This window comes from Scyliorhinus canicula, chromosome 19 (assembly GCF_902713615.1).
Source record: "Scyliorhinus canicula chromosome 19, sScyCan1.1, whole genome shotgun sequence".
Taxonomy (NCBI): domain Eukaryota; kingdom Metazoa; phylum Chordata; class Chondrichthyes; order Carcharhiniformes; family Scyliorhinidae; genus Scyliorhinus; species Scyliorhinus canicula.
The window spans coordinates 38,233,434-38,252,202 of record NC_052164.1 but is presented as its reverse complement, the minus strand read 5'-3'; the positions used below and the strand labels follow the sequence as shown (position 1 = coordinate 38,252,202).

The following is an 18,769-nucleotide window of genomic DNA, read 5'->3' as shown; positions in this document are numbered from 1 at the left end:
GGTTTCCTTGCACAGTCCAAAGATATGCAGGTTAGGCGTATTGGCCATGATAAATTGACTTAATTATTCAAACGTTGGGAGGGGTTACGAGGTTAGAGTGGGAAATTGTGCCTAAATAGGTTGCTCTTTCGAAGGGTCAGTGCAGACCTGATGGGCCGAATATCCTCCTTCTGCACTGTAGGGATTCTATAACAACAAATATACGGCAAGCATATTTCCAAACATTTTTACACCCTTCCAGCACAAATGCTTCGTGGAATGACGGCACATACTTTGATGAGTCAGGCGAGTTATTCTCAGCAGAATTCCCGCCCTCCTGAGCAGTGAGTAACTCACCTCCTGACTTCCAAGTCTGTCCCCCAACTACAAGGCACAAGTCAGGAGTGTGATGGAATAATCTCCACTTGCCTGGATGAGTGTAGATCCAATAACATTCAAAAACATCCAGAACAAAGCAACCCATTTGATGAACACGCCATCTAACGCCTTAAATATTCACTGCCTTTACCACCGATGCACAGTTGCAGCAGATACACTTTCATTTCCACAAAGGGCGAGAAGGGAGCCAGGAGTTTACAGAGAGTGCAGCTGACTGGGAGCAGAGTCGGAGGGCGGAGGTCCAGTTGGGCCACAGGGTAGCTATAGTCTGTAAGGTAAGAGGGGATGGAGGCGAGGGCAGTTGCATGCTCCTCCTGTAGGATGTGGGTGATGAAGGATACCACCGGTGTCCCCGCTGACTATACCTGCGGGAAGTGCAACCAACTCCAGCTCCTCAGAGACCGTGTTAGGGAACAGGAGCTGGAACTGGATAAACATCGGATCATCCGGGAGGCAGAGGGGGTTAGAGAAAAGAGTTACAGGGAGGTAGCCACACCCAAGGTACAGGACAAGAGTAGCTGGGTTACAGTCAGGGGAAAGAAAACGAACAGGCAGACAGTGCAGGGATCCCTCGTGGCCGCTCCCCTTCAAAACAAGCATACCATTTTGATGCTGTTTGGGGGAGAGAGAGATGACCTACCAGTGGAAAGCCCTAGCGACCAGGTCTCTGGCACGGAGTCTGGCTCTGGGCTCAGAAGGGAAGGGTGGAGAATAGAAAAGCAATAGTAATAGAAGATTCAATGGTTAGGGGAATAGATAGGAGATTCTGTGGTCGCGAGCGAGACTCCCGGAATGTATGTTGCCTCCCGGGTGCCAGGGCCAGGGATGTCTCGGATCGTGTCTTCAGGATCCTGAAGGGGGAGGGTGAGCAGCCAGAAGTCGTGGCGCATATTGGTACCAACGACGTAGGTAGGAAAAGGGGTGTGGAGGTAATAAACAAGTTTAGGGAGTTAGGCTGGAAGTTAAAAGCCAGAACAGACAGAGTTGTCATCTCTGGTTTGTTGCCAGTGCCACGTGATAGCGAGGCTAGGAATAGGGAGAGAGTGCAATTGAACACGTGGCTGCAGGAATGGTGTAGGAGGGAGGGCTTCAGGTATTTGGATAACTGGAGCCCATTCTGGGGAAGGTGGGACATGTACAAGCAGGACGGGTTGCATCTGGACCAGAGGGGCACCAATATCCTGGGAGGGAGGTTTTCTAGTACACTTCAGGAGGGTTTAAACTAATTTGGCAGGGGAATGGGAACCGGATTTGTAGTCCAGCAACTAAGGTAGCCGATATTCAGGACGCCAAAGCATGTAGTGAGGCAGTGGGGAAGGGAACACTGACAAAGGAGAGTACTTGCAGGCACGGAGATGGGTTGAAGTGTGTATACTTCAACACAAGAAGCATCAGGAATAAGGTCAGTGAACTTAAGGCATGGATCAGTACTTGGGACTACGATGTGGTGGCCATCACAAGAGGGGCAGAAATGGTTGTTAGAGGTCCCTGGTTATAGATGTTTCAATAATATTAGGGAGGATGGTAAAAGAGGTGGGGGGGGGGGGGGGTGGCATTGTTAATTAGAGAGAGTATAACAGCTGCAGAAAGGCAGTTCGAGGAGGATCTGCCTACTGAGGTAGTATGGGTTGATGTCAGAAATAGGAAAGGAGCAGTCACCTTGTTGGGAGTTTTCTATAGGCCCCCCAATAGCAGCAGAGATATGGAGGAACAGATTGGAAACAGATTTTGGAAAGGTGCAGAAGTCACAGGGTAGTAGTCATGGGTGACTTTCACTTCCCAAACATTGAGTGGAACGTCTTTAGATCAAATAGTTTGGATGAGGTGGTGTTTCTGCAGTGTGTGCAGGAAGCTTTTCTAACACAGTATGTAGATTGTCCGACCTGAGGGGAGGCCATATTAGATTTGGTACTTGGTAATGAACCAGGGCAAGTGATAGATTTGTTAGTGGGGGAGCATTTTGGAGATAGTGACCACAATTCTGTGATTTTCACTTTAGTAATGGAGAGGGATAGGTGCGTGCAACAGGGCAAGATTTACAATTGGGGGAAGGGTAAATGCGATGCTGTCAGATAAGAATTGAAGTGCACAAGTTGGGAACATAGGCTGTGAGGGAAGGACACAAGTGAAATGTAGAACTTGTTCAAGGAACAGGTACTACGTGTCCTTCATATGTATGTCCCTGTCAGGCAGGGAAGAGATGGTCGAGTGAGGGAACCGTGGTTGACAAAGGAGAGTTATGTAAGGCTGAGGAAACAAGGTTCAGACAGGGCGTTGGAGGGATACAAGATAGCCAGGAGGGAATTGAAGAAAGGGATTAGGAGAGCTAAGAGAGGGCATGAAAAATCTTTGGCGGGTAGGATCAAGAAAAACCCCAAGACCTTTTACACATATGTGAGAAATATGAGAATGATTCGAGCGAGGGTAGGTCTTGAACGAGTACTTTTCTTCAGTATTTACAAATGAGAGGGGCCATATTGTTGGAGAGGACAGTGTGAAACAGACTGGTAGGCTCAAGGAGACTTGTTAGGAAGGAAGATGTGTTGGGCATTTTGAAAAACTTGAGGATAGACAAGTCCCCCGGGCCTGACGGGATATATCCAAGGATTCTATGGGAAGAGATGAAATTGCAGAGCCGTTGGCAATGATCTTTTCGTTCTCACGGTCAACAGGAGTGGTACCAGGGGATTGGAGAGTGGCGAACGTCGTGCCCCTGTTCAAAAAGGGAATAGGGATAACCCTGTGAATTACAGGCCAGTTAGTCTTACTTCGGTGGTAGGCAAAGTAATGGAAAGGGTACTGAGGGATAGGAATTCTGAGCATCTGGAAAGACACTGCTTGATTACGGATAGTCAGCACGGATTTGTGAGGGGTAGATCTTGCCTTACAAGTCTTATTGAATTATTTGAGGAGGTGACCAAGCATGTGGATGAAGGTAAAGCAGTGGATGTAGTGTACATGGATTTTAGTAAGGCACTTGATAAGGTTCCCCATGGTAGGCTTATGCAGAAAGTAAGGAGGCATGGGTAGTGGGAAATTTGGCCAGTTGGATAACAAACTGGCTAACGAATAGAAGTCAGAGAATGGTGGTGGATGGCAAATATTCAGCCTGGAGCCCAGTTACCAGTGGTGTACCGCAGGGATCAGTTCTGGGTCCTCTGCTGTTTGCGATTTTCATTAATGACTTGGATGAGGGAATTGAAGGGTGGGTCAGTAAATTTGCAGACGATATGAAGATTGGTGGCGTTGTCGATAGTGAGGAGGGCTGTTGTCGGCTACAAAGAGACATAGATAGGATGCAGAGCTGGGCTGAGAAGTGGCAGATGGAGTTTAACCCTGAAAAGTGTGAGGTTGTCCATTTTGGAAGGACAAATATGATTGCGGAATACAGGGCTAATGGTAGGGTTCTTGGCAAAGTGGAGGAGCAGAGAGATCTTGGGGTCTATGTTCATAAATCTTTGAAAGTTGCCACTTAAGTGGATAGAGCTGTGAAGAAGGCCTATGGTGTGCTAGCGTTCATTAGCAGAGGGATTGAATTTAAGAGCTGTGAGGTGATGATGCAGCTGTACAAAACCTTGGTACGGCCACATTTGGAGTACTGTGTAGAGTTCTGATCGCCTCATTTTAGAAAGGATGTGGAAGCTTTGGAAAAGGTGCAAAGGAGACCAGGATGTTGCCTGGAATGGAGAGTAGATCTTATGAGGAAAGGTTGAGGGTGCTAGGCCTTTTCTCATTAGAACGGAGAAGGATGAGGGGCAACTTGATAGAGGTTTATAAGGTGATGAGGGGAATAGATAGACAGTTAGAGACTTTTTCTCCGGGTGGAACAAACCATTACAAGGGGACATAAATTTAAGGTGAATGGTGGAAGATATAGGGGGGAATGTCAGAGGTAGGTTCTTTACCCAGAGAGTAGTGGGGGCATGGGATGCACTGACTGTGGAAGTAGTTGAGTCGGAAACATTAGGGACCTTCAAGCGGCTATTGGATAGGGACATGGATTGCAGTAGAATAATGGAGTGTAGATTAATTTGTTCTTAAGGGCAGCACGGTAGCATTGTGGATAGCACAATTGCTTCACAGCTCCAAGGTCCCAGGTTCGATTCCGGCTTGGGTCACTGTCTGTGCGGAGTCTGCACATCCTCCCAGTGTATGCGGGGTTTCCTCCGGGTCTCCGGTTTCCTCCCACAGACCAAAGATGTGCAGGTTAGGTGGATTGGCCATGATAAATTGCCCTTTGTGTCCAAAATTGCCCTTAGTGTTGGTGGAGGTGTTGACCTTGGGTAGGGTGCTCTTTCCAGGAGCCTGTGCAAACTCGATGTGCCGAATGGCCTCCTCGGCACTGTAAATTCTATGATAATCTAGGACAAAGGTTCGGCACAACATCATGGGCCGAAGGGCCTGTTCTGTGCTGTATTTTTCAATGTTCTATGTTCTAACATTTACCCTGTGTTTGTATGGGTCTCACCTCCACAACCCAAAGATGTGCAGGATAGGTGAATTGGCCACACTAAATTGCCCATTAATTTGAAACAATAGAATTGGTTACTCTAAATTAAACACAATGTTTTTAGAAAAGGTCAGCATATCCTTATCAGGACCAAAATAAACTGGGCATTCTTTTGGAAAGTTCAAGGCCTTGATTTGAAGGACTACAAATTATTAAACAAATCATCCCTTCTCAGCTAAACATTCTTGTTCTCTTCTCACAGCAGTAGAATAAATACTTAATCATACTACATTCTTGTAATTAACACTTTACATTCAAGCTTCCTGTAATTTTAAATCCAAGCCATCAACTTAATTTGGATAGAATTACTGACCTCTAGTGGTGATCTCTGGTCTGACTACACTCTACACTTTCTGAAAATATTTGCTTTTCTACAACTTCAACTGAATGCAAATTTCCTGATCCTCTAAACCAACCAATTGAATTTTGCGTTAAATCAAACTAACTTTCAAAGTTTTAAGCCAATGAACATAAGGTTTTATAGTTCTGCAGATCTTAAATGTTATTCAGATTCCACAATATTGTCTTGATACAAAAATGCATCAGGCAGCTCAAACCTCCAAAAATTCAGCATCCAAGATTACTGGACAACATAAAAGCAAACTCCTTTGGATGCTGGAATCTGAAACAAAAACAGAAAATACTAGACAATCTCAGCAGGTCTGACAGCAATGATGGTGGGGAAAGGGAACTAACGTTGAATCTGAATGACTGTCAAAGCAGCCATCTTCAGCCAGAAATGCTAAGTGAATGATCCATTCTGGCCTCCACCTGAGGTTCCCAGCATCACACAAGCCAGATAATTCTACTCACCTCCACGTGATTTCAAGAAACAGCTGCAGGCCACGGATAATGCAAAAGGCTATGGACCTTGAAATATTCCAGCAATAGTACTGATGACCTGTGTTCCAGAACAAGATGTGCGCCCTAGAAAAGCTGTTCCAGTATAACAAGACACTGGTATCTATGGCAGGACAGCACAGTGGTTATCACTGCTGCCTCACGGCGCCTAGGACCTGGGTTCGATCCCGGCCCCCTGTCCGTGTAGAGCTTGCACATTCTCGCCGTGTCTGCGTGGGTTTGACCCCCACATTCCAATGATGTGCAGGGTAGGTGGATTGGCCATGCTAAATTGCTTAATTGGAATAGAAAAAGATTGGGTACTCTAAATTTATTTTTAAAAAGTGGAAAATAACAACACTGGCATCTACCCATCAATGTGGAAAATTGCTCAGATACAACCTGTTCACAAAAAGCAAGACAAATTCAGTTTGGGTTTCACCAGGCCCACTCAGCTCCTGACCTCATTACAGCCTTGGTTCAAATGTGGACAAAGAGCTGAACTCTACCGGCGAGGTGACAGTGACTGCCCTTGACGACAAAGCAGCATTTGACCACATGAGGCATCAAGGAATCCGGTTCAAAAAGTAGCACATCTCCACTTTATCAATATAATTAGGGATGGGCAACTAATGGTAATCTGCTCAGAAATGTCCTCACCTCATGAACAAATTTAAAAAAAAAAATTGTGACAAAAGTATGCAGGACACTTGGCTTTATAAACAGGGGCATAGAATACAAGAATACAATACAATAATAGAATATAATAGGAGCAAGAAAGTTGCTCAAACCTTTTATAAAACATTGGTTGGGTATACAATGCACATTTTTGGGCATCACACTTCAGAAAGGATGTCAATGTCTTGAAAAGGATGCAGAGGAGAAATGCTAGAATAGTAATAGAGATGTGGGACATCAGTTATGTGAAGAGTCGGAAAAAGCTATGGCTGTTCTTCTTAGAGCAGAAAAAGTGAAGGACATGCATTAGGTTCAAACTCAAACAGTTTTGCTAGGGTAATGGAGGAGAGGCTGCTTCGAATAGCAAATTGGCAAAAAAAACTAGAGGCGAGGTGAATTGGTTTCATGCAGTGAATTTGGGGAATGAGACCTGCACCAACTGCAAAGGGTACAAGAAGCAGCTTCACTAACCACTTTGAGGAAAAAACTTTGCAGGGCTATGTGGAAGTGGCAGAAGAATGGGACCATTTTTAAAAAATAGTAATCTTTAAGGTCACAAGTAGGCTTACATTAACACTGCAATGAAGTTACTGTGAAAATCCCCTTGTCGCCACATTCCACACCTGTTCGGGTACACAGGGAGAATTCAGAACGTCCAAATTACCTAACAGCACGTTTTTCCGGACTTGTGGGAGAGAACCGGAGCACCCGGAGGAAACCCACGCAGACACAGGGAGAACATTCAGACTCCACACAGACAGTGACCTAAGCCAGGAATCGAACCTGGGACCCTGGATCTGTGAAGCAACAGTGATAACCACTGTGCTACCCTGCTGCAGCTCTGTCTAAGAACTGACACAGGCATAATTACATGAATTGTCTCCTCCCGTGCTGTATTATTACCTGAATGCATAACATTTCTCAGTAGCACACAATATAATTTTATCTGTTTTTCTGAGAATCATCAGAGCTTAGGAGAACAAGTTACTGGGTTTCGAAAATATTTTTTTTTTTTTAAATTTAGAGTACCCAATTAATTTTTTCCAATTAAGGGGCAATTTAGCGTGGCCAATCCACCTACTCTGCACATCTTTGGGTTGTGGGGGCGAAACCCACGCGAACACGGGGAGAATGTGCAAACTCCACACAGACAGTGACCCAGAGCCGGGATCGAACCTGAGACCTCGGCGCCGTGAGGCAACGGGGTTAATCCACTGCGCCACCGTGCTGCCCGGGTTTTGAAAAGATATGCATTTGGATAAATATTTAGAGATTTATCCATCAAACAGAAGCTGTCACAACCAAATTCCGTTATCTGGCTGCACCCACTTTAGATTTGACATATCCCAAGAGTGCAGCTATACCACAGCAGTTTCTACTACGTTGCAACAGTGGAGCTTCATTGCAAGTTGGACGTGTTCATTGCTAGTGAGGAATGAGAATGAATACATAGACAGAACTCTCACCTGGGCAAAACTGAAGTTACAGGTGGGCTACAGAAATGGGGAACCAGCTGGTCGATATTCATATTGCACTAACCAATCTCAAGTATAGCAGCAATCCGTAGGTTAATCCAATTAATTTACAGATGCAATTAGGTTTATCTTTACAATATAGGTTTTTGATTAGTTGTTACAATGGCCTTTGGAGCTTGTTTTCACTCATTTACAAGGTACCTTTCTAATTTTCCAGCTATCCCATTAGATTCATCATTGTCAAAATATTAAAAAACATCAGACAATCAGGCATAACTGCACCTATCACCAAGTCTGACTTTGCACTGGTTACATTCCATCGTCATACAAATGCTCAAAAGAATTGGGATGTTGCTCCTTTGAGCTCCTTTGAACTAGAAGCAGGTCATGTAGATTGAGAAAGAATACCATGGATGATAAAGACGTCAATACAATCAAGGTACCCACAATATCAGAGGAATTTCTTGCATGCCCTTAAGGATGGTTTTGGAGGATGCTAGTGAGAATTTGGGGCCTGCATCTTCAATCTCTCCTGGCAATCCCCTGAATTCAATCTCTATTACAACTGCAATTTTTTCTGTCATCGGCCATGGAATGCTTTCCATCACTTTCATTCAATACTGCTGGAGTCTCTCTTTGTAGTCTGGGCCTCAAACCATTAGTCTAACAGTGGATGCAGCCACTAACATCAATCATGTATTGATTTTCACCATGACATGCCTTTATAAGAAAGCTGTATTGTGGCAGCAATCCATTAGACATATAAAAAAAACATGAAAATTAAAGAAGAAAAGGCTTCTTGGTCCATTATTGTGATGCTATTGAATTATATTTTCAATAACATCTAATGAAACAATTTTTCCAGATGACTTATTGATATAAGAGTTTGTGCAGTGCCTTTTGAACCATGACCATGGTTCAAATCATGCCAAACTGTTGCATAAAATCATCACTCTATCTCTCCCCTTCAAAAAGCTATTAGGGTCTAACCTGAAACCAATATGGTAGACCCACCAAAATATTTAGACCTACGTGGATCGGACTGCCTGCTTTTAATAATAGCAAAATTTAAAGCCTGCAAAGAAAGAGAGATTTGCAGCATGCAGTTGAGCTCAGCATTAAGCATAATATTGAGCCAACATATGTAGTTATTCATTCTTGTCCCTTGAACATTCTGATGCTGCAGTTGGTATCTCAGAGGAGGTAGGCTCACATTCCTCAATCTGAGCAGAATAAAAATTCAACACAATTTGAACAAATACAAAAAGGTCCTATCTGAATGCTGTAAAGACAGGTGCAGTTATGGCTCAATGGCGTACCTAAACTATTTCTCACCTATACTCATCTGCATACCACTTGCTACCTAGATTTAATCTATTTTGAAAATCAAATCAGAAGTTATAGTCTAAATTTTGTCTATTTACAACAGGCACTCCCACATAAACTAATATTCGAAAGAAGTTTTGACATCAGAAACCCATTAGGATGCCATTGCGTATGTATGCCTGTGCTCCGATAATTCTGCAGTTTTGACTAAAAGGAAGATGAATTGTGAAGAACCGATTAATCTGACAGTTAAAAAAACTGCCACTTAGTTTCAATATTCCTTAACATTGCGTCCATCAAATAAAAATGCAAAATAATTCACTGACATCTTAACCTCAATTAACATTTCAGAATGAAGAAGCTTCAAAGAACTGGGTGACATTTTGGTGAATGCCATTTTTATTAGTGTTATTTGCAACATGAAGTGGAATAATGCCTCAAATGCCCTCAACCCACCCGATCCATTCATGCAGCTCCAATCAAATTTTTTAAAGGTACAATTATATACTTGTACATTTCATTTCTGCATGATAAAAGCACTTTAAAATCCTGGAAGGTCACCCCTAGTACTGACCGACTGTAAAATGCAACTGAAAATGACTGTACAAATTATGTACCAAACAAAACTGAGATTTCTGGTTATGAGGTACCAAACAGTTCACAGATGGGCAGTCCCTTTTCACATATGAACATAGGAATTAGGAGCCGAAGTAAGCAATTTAACCCCTCGAGCAGCTCAGTCATTCAATCAGATCATGGTTGATCTCTTCCTGTGCTCAAATCCACCTCCCCGCCTGTTGCCCATATCCCTTTAACCTTTTCTTTATCAGAAATATATCTATGTCCTTCTTGAAACCATTTAATGACTCAGATTCCACTGCAGTATGGGGCAGTGTGTTCTACAAATTCACCACCTTCTGCGGGGAGTTCCTCCTAATCTCAGTTCTAAATCTACCATCTCTCAATCTACATCCGTGACCTCTTGTTCTAGATTGCCCCACAAGGGGGAACATTTGGTCTACGTTTACTTTATCAATTCCATTTATCTCCTCTCATTCTTCTAAACTCCAGTAAGTAGAAGCCAAACTGTTTAATCTCTCATCATGCGTCAACCCTTTCATCCCTGCAATCAATCTGGTGAACCTCCTCTGAACTGCCTCCAACATAATTTCTCAAATAAGGAGACCAAAACTGGACACAATACTCCAGATGTGGTCTCACCAACATCCTATATAATTGCAACAACACTTCTCTACTTTTATACTCCAGTCCTTTTGCAATAAACGCTAACATTCTAAAATACATAAAAAGTAATTGCTTTGCACTGCCCACAAGGCCTGCAACAACCAATTAAAAACAAGCTTATTCATACTTCAGTCATCCTTAAATGATGGTTTGTGACTTTTAAATGCATTTTTTGATATCTCACAACTTGAAAGGATATGAAGTGTTCTTGGGAACCCGGCTTTTAATTTATTTACATGTTCGATCCAGTTAAATATTTAATCAATGATATGGCCCATAAAAATGAAAGTTTATTGGAAACTGAACTGAACAATTAAAGATTTCTGAAGTTTTAATGAGGCAATTAGATTCACGCTATGCAAATGTGTGAGAGTATGTAGAGTTTTAATGTGGTACCTTCAGGACTGGAACAGAAAGCTATTACTTTAGTCAAATTTGGTAAAAAAAATACATTTCCTCTCTTGGCTGGACAAAATCTTTCAGAACATTTAAATTTTCCCCATTTAAGAAAAAAACACAATTTGATTTTTAAACATCTGTGTGATTGGTTTGGTTGTGGAATTTTGAGCCGGGGTGACCCAATATATACACTGATCATTTGATAAGTGCTGAAAAGCTATGAAAAAAATGCATACATATTTCACAAGTCTAGAAGACTGTCAAAACATTTAAAATGTTCCTCCCCTAATGGCAATACACTCCCCTATTGCAATACACAAATCTAGCATCAAACTATGGATGATGACTGCTATCACCTCACAAAGATCTCTCCTGCTGTTTGCTGATGTGCAAATGATATGCAAGGTAAACTATGCTGCAACTGGAGACCGAATGGTTAATATGCTGCTTTGCAAACATGGGCCTGTAGCAAGACGTCACTCATTAAGCTCAGCACAATAAGAAGCAGCACTTGGTAAATCTCAGTCAAAAAGTGGATTAAGCATGCCCTCATCAGGGCTAAAAGAATCTAGGCATTCTTTCAGAGTTCATTACCTTGATGCGCAGTACTACAAATTTTTAAATAAGAAATCATTCCTGCACAGCTAAACTTTCTTGTTCTCTGCTCACAACACCAGAATAAATACTTAATCATATCATTATTGTAAATAACACATTACTTTCAATCTTTATTTTTACATTTTCAATCCAGGCCATCAAATGTATTTCTTGATCAAATTACTGATCTCTAGTCGGTCTACTCTCTACGCTTGAAAATATTAGCTTTATTACAAGTTAAATTGCATGCAAATTTTCCTGATGTTCTAAATGCATCACATTAATTATGATATATCAAAGTCATTTTCAAAGTACTAGGACAATGAATACAAGGTTTTCTAGTTGTCCAGGCAATGATGTTCAAATTCCACAAGATTGTTTTCTTGTTTTGGTACAAATAATTATCAGATAGCTGAAAACCTCCAAAAACTCTGAATGTCCAAGACTATTAGATAACATTGTCTTCCACTCTACTTTGTGACTAACCCAGCCTCCACTGATTTCCACAGGCTCCATGACCCAACCTCATGATAAATCCCCCCCCCCCCCCCCCCAAATATTTTCATCACGTCCTATTCTGCAACCTCCAGACTCAGGTCACAGCTGCATCTTTCATAATTGCAAGATTGGGCCTCCGGCAGGGGGTTAGGAAACCAAGAGGGAAAATCCAACTTATCCTCAGCTTCACCAATCTAACTGTCATAGATTCATCAATTTATGACAGTATTGATTGGAGTTACCACACCCAGTCCAGTGGAGGCGAAGTCCCATCTTCACATCGTGTTGAGTGGAACTATCACTATGCTAAGTAGGATAGATTTCGAACATGCAACTCAAGACGGGGCATCCATGAAAACGCTGTGAGCCATCAGTAGCAGCAAGAATTGTACTGAACCAGAATATGTAACCTCATGGCCCCACATATCTCCCACTCGACAATTACCACAAAGACAGGGGATCAATTTTGATTCAATGATGAGTGGAGGAGGGCAAGCCAGGCGCAGCAAAATAGGATGAGATGGATTTATGGGGAGGGTGCAGGGGGGAGATTTGTAATGAGGTTGTGTCAAGGAGGAAGTGGAACTCAGTGGAGGCAGAACTCAGCATCAGGCATTCCTAAAAATGAGATGTCAACTTGGTGAAGCTACAACAGGACTATTTACACGCCAAACAGTATGCGACTGACAAAGCTCAATGAGCCCACAACCAACATATCAAATCTAAACTCTGCAGTCCTGCCACATCCAGTTATGAATGATGGTGGACAATTAAACAACTAACCGGGGGGGGGGGGGGGGGGGGGGGGGGGGGGGGGGGGGGGTGGAGGAGAGATTCTACAAATATCCCCATTCTCAATGATGGGTGGGTTCAATGCTTCAGCGCAAAAGACAAGACCAAGAATATCTCCTAAGCCAGCAGTTCCACCACCCAGGGGAGTAGGGTGCATGGGAAAACCATCACCTCTAAGCTCCCCATCGAATCACACAGAATCCCGACGTCTACCTATATTACCATTCCTTCATCATTTTCAACATCTGCTGGTCCAAAAAGCTCTTACCCGACAGCACTGTGCGAGGACCTTAAACACAAAGAATGCAGCAGCTCAGAACGACTGCTCACCAGTCTTTTTTCATGGGAAACAAGGGGATGGATGAGGAGTTTGCCTTTTCAGCGAAGCCCTCATTCCAACAATGAGAAACAAGATGTTTTATACCAGCTTTTCACCATTACTTTTTAAGCAAATAATGTTGAAAAGTGTTAACTTTACTATGCATGGTTTTACGAATGGGTTTATCGCTAATGGCTCAAGTCAGAGATCAAAAAAAACAACACATCATTTCTCAACTTTTATAACTGCATGTTGCATTTCATAAAAAGAACTTGAAAGGTCTTACACAATAGATTCAAAATTAGTACCAGCTCATGTCAGCTGGCTCTGGAGTGTAATAATGAGATATCAATTGTTGTTCATTTTCAGTATTTCCAATGGTCAGGAAAGCTAGGAAAAGTACTTTATTTAAAAATACAAACAGCTGAGATGCGACATCACAATCCTGGCAGGAGAGGAAACAATTGGAGAGCAAGTAAAAGCACAAGTATGCATTTTTGTGACTTTGCTCAGCCAGATTTTCTTTTCTTTTCTACATAATAATTGCTGATTGTACACACATTGAGAGAGACAGTGGACCATCAGCACTGCAGCGCATCCAAAAGTATCTACTTACCTTATACTTTTGTCGAAGTTCTTCTGTGTCCTGCTTCTCCACCTCCATAACACGGCGCCGTTCTGTTGCATCATCTGCATAATCAAGCTATGACAAGGGAAAGATGCATTTTGTTATAGGCATTGTGTAATCATAGTGTTTGCATTCTAATAAAGTGGGTCACCAATATAAATGGAGTGGAACAAAATCAACAGTTGAATCAACACATTCGGAATGTGTAAAGCGTTCCTTGCCTCAAGTTAAATTAGCTGTTTTCAACAGGATGGATTGATTGAATTCCTTAAAAATTTAATTATATTTAGGGCTTGAAAGATAACAAGTATTTTCAAAGTACATATAACAATCATTATTATCGCAAGTAGGCTTACATTAACATGGCAATGAAGGTACTGTGAAAATCCCCTTGTCGCCACATTCCGGCGCCTGTTCGGGTACACAGAGGGAGAATTCAGAATGTCCAATTCATCTGACAAGCACATCTTTCAGAATTTGTGGGAGGAAACTGGAGCACCCGGAGGAAACCCACGCAGACATGGGGAGAATGTGCAGACTCCGCACAGTCAGTGACGCAAGCGGGAATCAAACCTGGGACCCTGCGGCTGTGGAGCAACAATGCTAACCACTGTCCTACCGTGCCACCCAAAACATAGTGCGCGATTGCATAGCAGAGGATGGTTTCGATCCATCGACCTCTGGGGTGTGGGCCCAGCACGCTTTCGCTGGCCCACTCTGCTGCCATCTGACAATTATTTTTTTCCAATTAAGGGCAATTTAGCATGGCCAATCCACCTACCCTGTACATCTTTGGGTAGTGGGGGCAAAACCCACGCAAACACAGGGAGAATGTGCAAACTCCACACGGACAGTGACCCAGAGTTGGGATCGAACCTGGGACCTCAGCACCATGAGGCAGCAATACTAACCACTGCTCCGAAGTGCTGCTCCAACAAATGATTACTTAACTTCCACCTTCAAACGTTCCAGTCTTCTCACATTTCAAAGTCGCGATAAAGCATCTGCAATCAGTTTTCTCTTCCTGATACATGTATAATTTCGAAAATAAATGGTTGTAGCAATAAAGTCCATTCAAACTGTCCTGCATTTCTAGTTTTAAACCTCTCCAAAAACATCCCCAGCAATGGGGGGTGGTCAGCTGGGTGGAAAGAGAAACCTAAATGTCCGCGTCTCGGGTTCACCCCAATTTGTGTGAACTTTGTTCCCTTTTGGAAAAATCGCACCCAGTGAGTTAAAGATTTGCCGGTGAACAGGATTGGAGCAATTTCAATAGCTGGCAGCTTAAACAGCAAATTGAGACAAGCAAAACCTGCAGCTGGTTCCTAAAGGATCTCTCTTGCTCAAAGTGGTTTATCCCGAGACATCTCTTCACAGCAAGTATTCCAGAGTCTGCCAACTGTATTTAAAAATGGATTGTAATTGAGAAAAGAGTTTTGGTTTAAATGGGGATAGATAGCAGTTAGGATTGTTTTATTGTATTGATAGGTATTGGCTAACTGATAATTGAAAGCTTTTTGTCTTTATAATGATAAAGTTAGTAATACTTTGTCAGTAATAAAAGCTTGTTTTAATATACCATATCCCTATTTGTGTGTGAAATCACTCCTGGAGCGAAGCAACCTTTCCTCAATCTTACAAATTACCGAGAGCATAATACGAAGTATATTGAATTTAGGAAAATGCAACACCACAGAACTCGATTTCTCAAAGCCACATTTTCAATTTCTATAACTGACCAGTTAAATGGTTGGTACAGCAGAATCATTTCAATTCAGGGAAAATACCAATTTTCCAACTTTGACTTATTAATCTGGAAACTAATTAAAATTTGATATCTCAACTTGGTAAAAATGAAACCTCACTTTAAAAGTTTTTGGCATCACCTTGTAAGTTCAGTAGCATTTAATTCCAGCCACAGCTGGGGGGTTTTGTCTGTGAAGATAAGGATTCTCATATCAGATGTCGATAAACACAAGTCTCAGACTTGCCTTTAAATTGTTTGCAGCCAGGCCACTAGATGGGGTGGCAGGCTATGTTGAGACATTATGAAGTTCTAACTGAGACTGGTTGTTTCAATATTAGAAAGTGCTGCAGCAATCAATCTGATGTTTACCAAAGGCGACTTGCTATTCTAGCTAAAGCACTTGTCAAGTACTTGAATAACAACCATTTGCTAAGAAAAACATGGTTCGGTTATTTTAGTCTGGTTATTACGACTTTACAAAATCAAAATTCTGATTATCAAGAAATGTGTAGCTTGACAAAACTGTCAAGTTTTGAGTATTGCTAATACAATAAATTAATTTGAAGTAACAAGAGTATAAATTGTACATTTACAGAGATGAGCAGTTCTCAGCTGTCAACTGCAAACGCAACTTAGTATGATCAAATCTAATTGCGTCAAAATTAGTCATGACACATAAATGACCGAGGGTTAAAACCTATCCATCCCAGATCGCTCAGCAACTCGAAAAGTAGTCTGAATTTGGCCTCAATAAATTTGCAACTCGGCAGGAAGGGGAGGTCAGAGTTCTCCATCACATCAGGCTATTTGGTTTGTTACCCCTGACTGAAATCCTCAAGGGAACTATAAATGTCAACATAGGAGGGCTTTTAACTGAGATTTCATGAGTTTTTAAACTTGCCTCTTTAATGGATAGCATGCAGAGAGATATTTAAAAAAGCATCAACCCAGCAGAATATCATGATCAGATGGTCGGTGACTAATCACCATCTCGCAATGATATTAATAGCTGGCATCATTATAGACGACACTGACTTTGAAACTGGAATTATGTTTCTTGGAGCCAGCTCATCATGTATAAAATTCAATCGTTTTTGTCTCGAGTTTCCTTCCACTGTTGCAGAGTCTGGACTGCAGGCGGCAAGCACATCAGCTGCAATTTCCTAATCATAAGTTTTAGAATAATTATCCTTTCCTTCACTTTTCTGACCCTCCCCTTTTCATAAATAACCTTCTGTGCATTATCCCCACCCTGCCAGTTTGCAACTGTTTGATAAATCTAATTACACTGTAATGGTCTTACGGACATTCATATAAAGATATTCATGAGGTGTCTGGATAGAGTAGATGGGGAACAACATTCCCACTCGTGAAAGGATCAAGAATGAGAGGGCACAGGTTTTAACTAAGTGGCAAAAGAAGCAGAAGCAAACTTGTAAAAAAAACTTATTCAAGCAGCGACTGGTTACGGTTGAGGCCTGAATGCACTGCCCGAGACGGTGGTGGAGGCAGGTTTAATTGAAGCATTCAAGAGGGAATTAAACAGTTTGTCAGAAAAGGAAGAATGTACAGAGTTATAGGGAGAAAGCATGAGAATGGCACTAAGTGAATTGCTCATTCGGAAAGCCGGTGCAGACACGATGGACCAAATGGCCTCTTTGTGCAACATAGCAAGACTGATTCTGGGGGGAAAAAAGCAGATGTTGGAAATCTGACAATTCAAATGAATGCTCAAAACATTCAGCAGGTCGCTGCAAGTCTGTGGAGGGAAAACACGAGCAACATTTCATGTGTGGACCCTTCCTTAGAGGGGTTCTGATGAAGAATAATACTCAGAATTTTAACTTGTCTGACGAACAAGCTCAGGATTTCCCAAATTGGGGAATTGGATTACCAGGGAGTCCATGAAGGTCGCTGTGGGGATTGCGTAGCTGCGCCCATCAGGGAGGCGAGCACCTGCGACTGCGAGGGAGGCGAGTGATGTGTTGGGTATGCTGGGTCTGTGAGGACTGCGTTTACCATAGCAGTGAGAGAGACAGGCTTCCAACACTTGAATGAATGCAATTCTATTTTATTGAACTCTTAACTATTAACTATTAAGCATAATTTTGACTGTGGGTTGACATTATGCTGAGTTGACTGGAGACCTGAGGCTAACCTGACCAGACTATCTTGCCACCACATGGTGGATGTTCTAGTTGTTGCTCACAGGCTATGACTGTCTCAGAGACTGCATCCCAAGAGAGCGGGAAAACTTGTGCCCTCTGGCTTTATAGTGGCCGTGTCCTGTCTGGTGATTGGCTGCTGTGTTCTGTGTGTTCATTAGTCATCCTGTGTGTCAATCAATGCCTGTCTGTGCACCATCACATACTTGTGTGTTTATTATGACAGCAAGCACCTGTGACTGCGAGGGAGGCGAGCACCCGCGACCGCGAGTGGGGCGTGCCCATGCAACTGCGTGGGAGGCGAGCCACTGCGACAGCGAGGGAGGCGAGCAATTGCGACTGCGTGGGAGGCGAGCCACTGCGACTGCGTGGGAGGCGAGCCACTGCGACAGCGAGGGAGGCGAGCCCCTGCGACCGCGAGGGAGGCGAGCCCCTGCGACCGCGAGAGAGGCGAGCCGCTGCGACCGCGAGGGAGGCGAGCCCCTGCGCCGGAAGCGCGAGCGCGGCGTGCCCCTGCAACTGCGTGGGAGGCGAGCAATTGCAACTGCGTGGGAGGCAGGCTCCTGCGACTGCGGGGGAGGCGAGAGCTTGCGACTGCGTGGGAGGCGAGCCACTGCGACTGCGAGGGAGGCGAGCCCCTGCGCCGGAAGCGCGAGCGCGGCGTGCCCCTGCAACTGCGTGGGAGGCGAGCAATTGCAACTGCGTGGGAGGCAGGCTCCTGCGACTGCGAGGGAGGCGAGAGCTTGCGACTGCGTGGGAGGCGAGCCACTGCGACTGCGAGGGAGGCAAGCCCCTGCGACCGCGAGGGAGGCGAGCCCCTGCGACCGCGACCGGGGCGTGCCCCTGCAACTGCGTGGGAGGCGAGCCCCTGCGACTGCGAGGGAGGCGAGCCCCTGCGACTGCGAGGGAGGCGAGCCCCTGCGACTGCGAGGGAGGCGGGCCCCTGCGACCGCGAGGGAGGCGAGCCCCTCTGACCACGAGGGAGGCGAGCACCTGCGACTGCGTGGGAGGCGGGCCCCTGCGACCGCGAGGGAGGCGAGCCCCTGCGACTGCGTGGGAGGCGAGCAATTGCAACTGCGTGGGAGGCAAGCTCCTGCGACTGCGAGGGAGGCGAGAACTTGCGACTGCGTGGGAGGCGAGCCCCTGCGACCGCGAGGGGGGCGGGCCCCTGC

The 18,769-nt window shown here is 43.9% G+C and overlaps 1 protein-coding gene across 13 annotated transcripts in view; it reads right to left on the bottom strand.

The window, feature by feature from the left end:
• gpatch8 (G patch domain containing 8) overlaps positions 1-18,769 on the bottom strand; it is a 212,368-nt gene that overhangs the window by 90,013 nt on the left and 103,586 nt on the right. For 9 of the 13 annotated variants that reach the window (XM_038778715.1, XM_038778722.1, XM_038778717.1 and 6 more), the window contains one exon: positions 13,674-13,760. The exons of the other annotated variants lie outside the window; for them this stretch is intronic. In XM_038778715.1, coding sequence (XP_038634643.1) covers positions 13,674-13,760 — 87 coding nt within the window. The remainder of the gene's footprint in view (positions 1-13,673; positions 13,761-18,769) is intronic. 13 annotated transcript variants of the gene reach the window in all.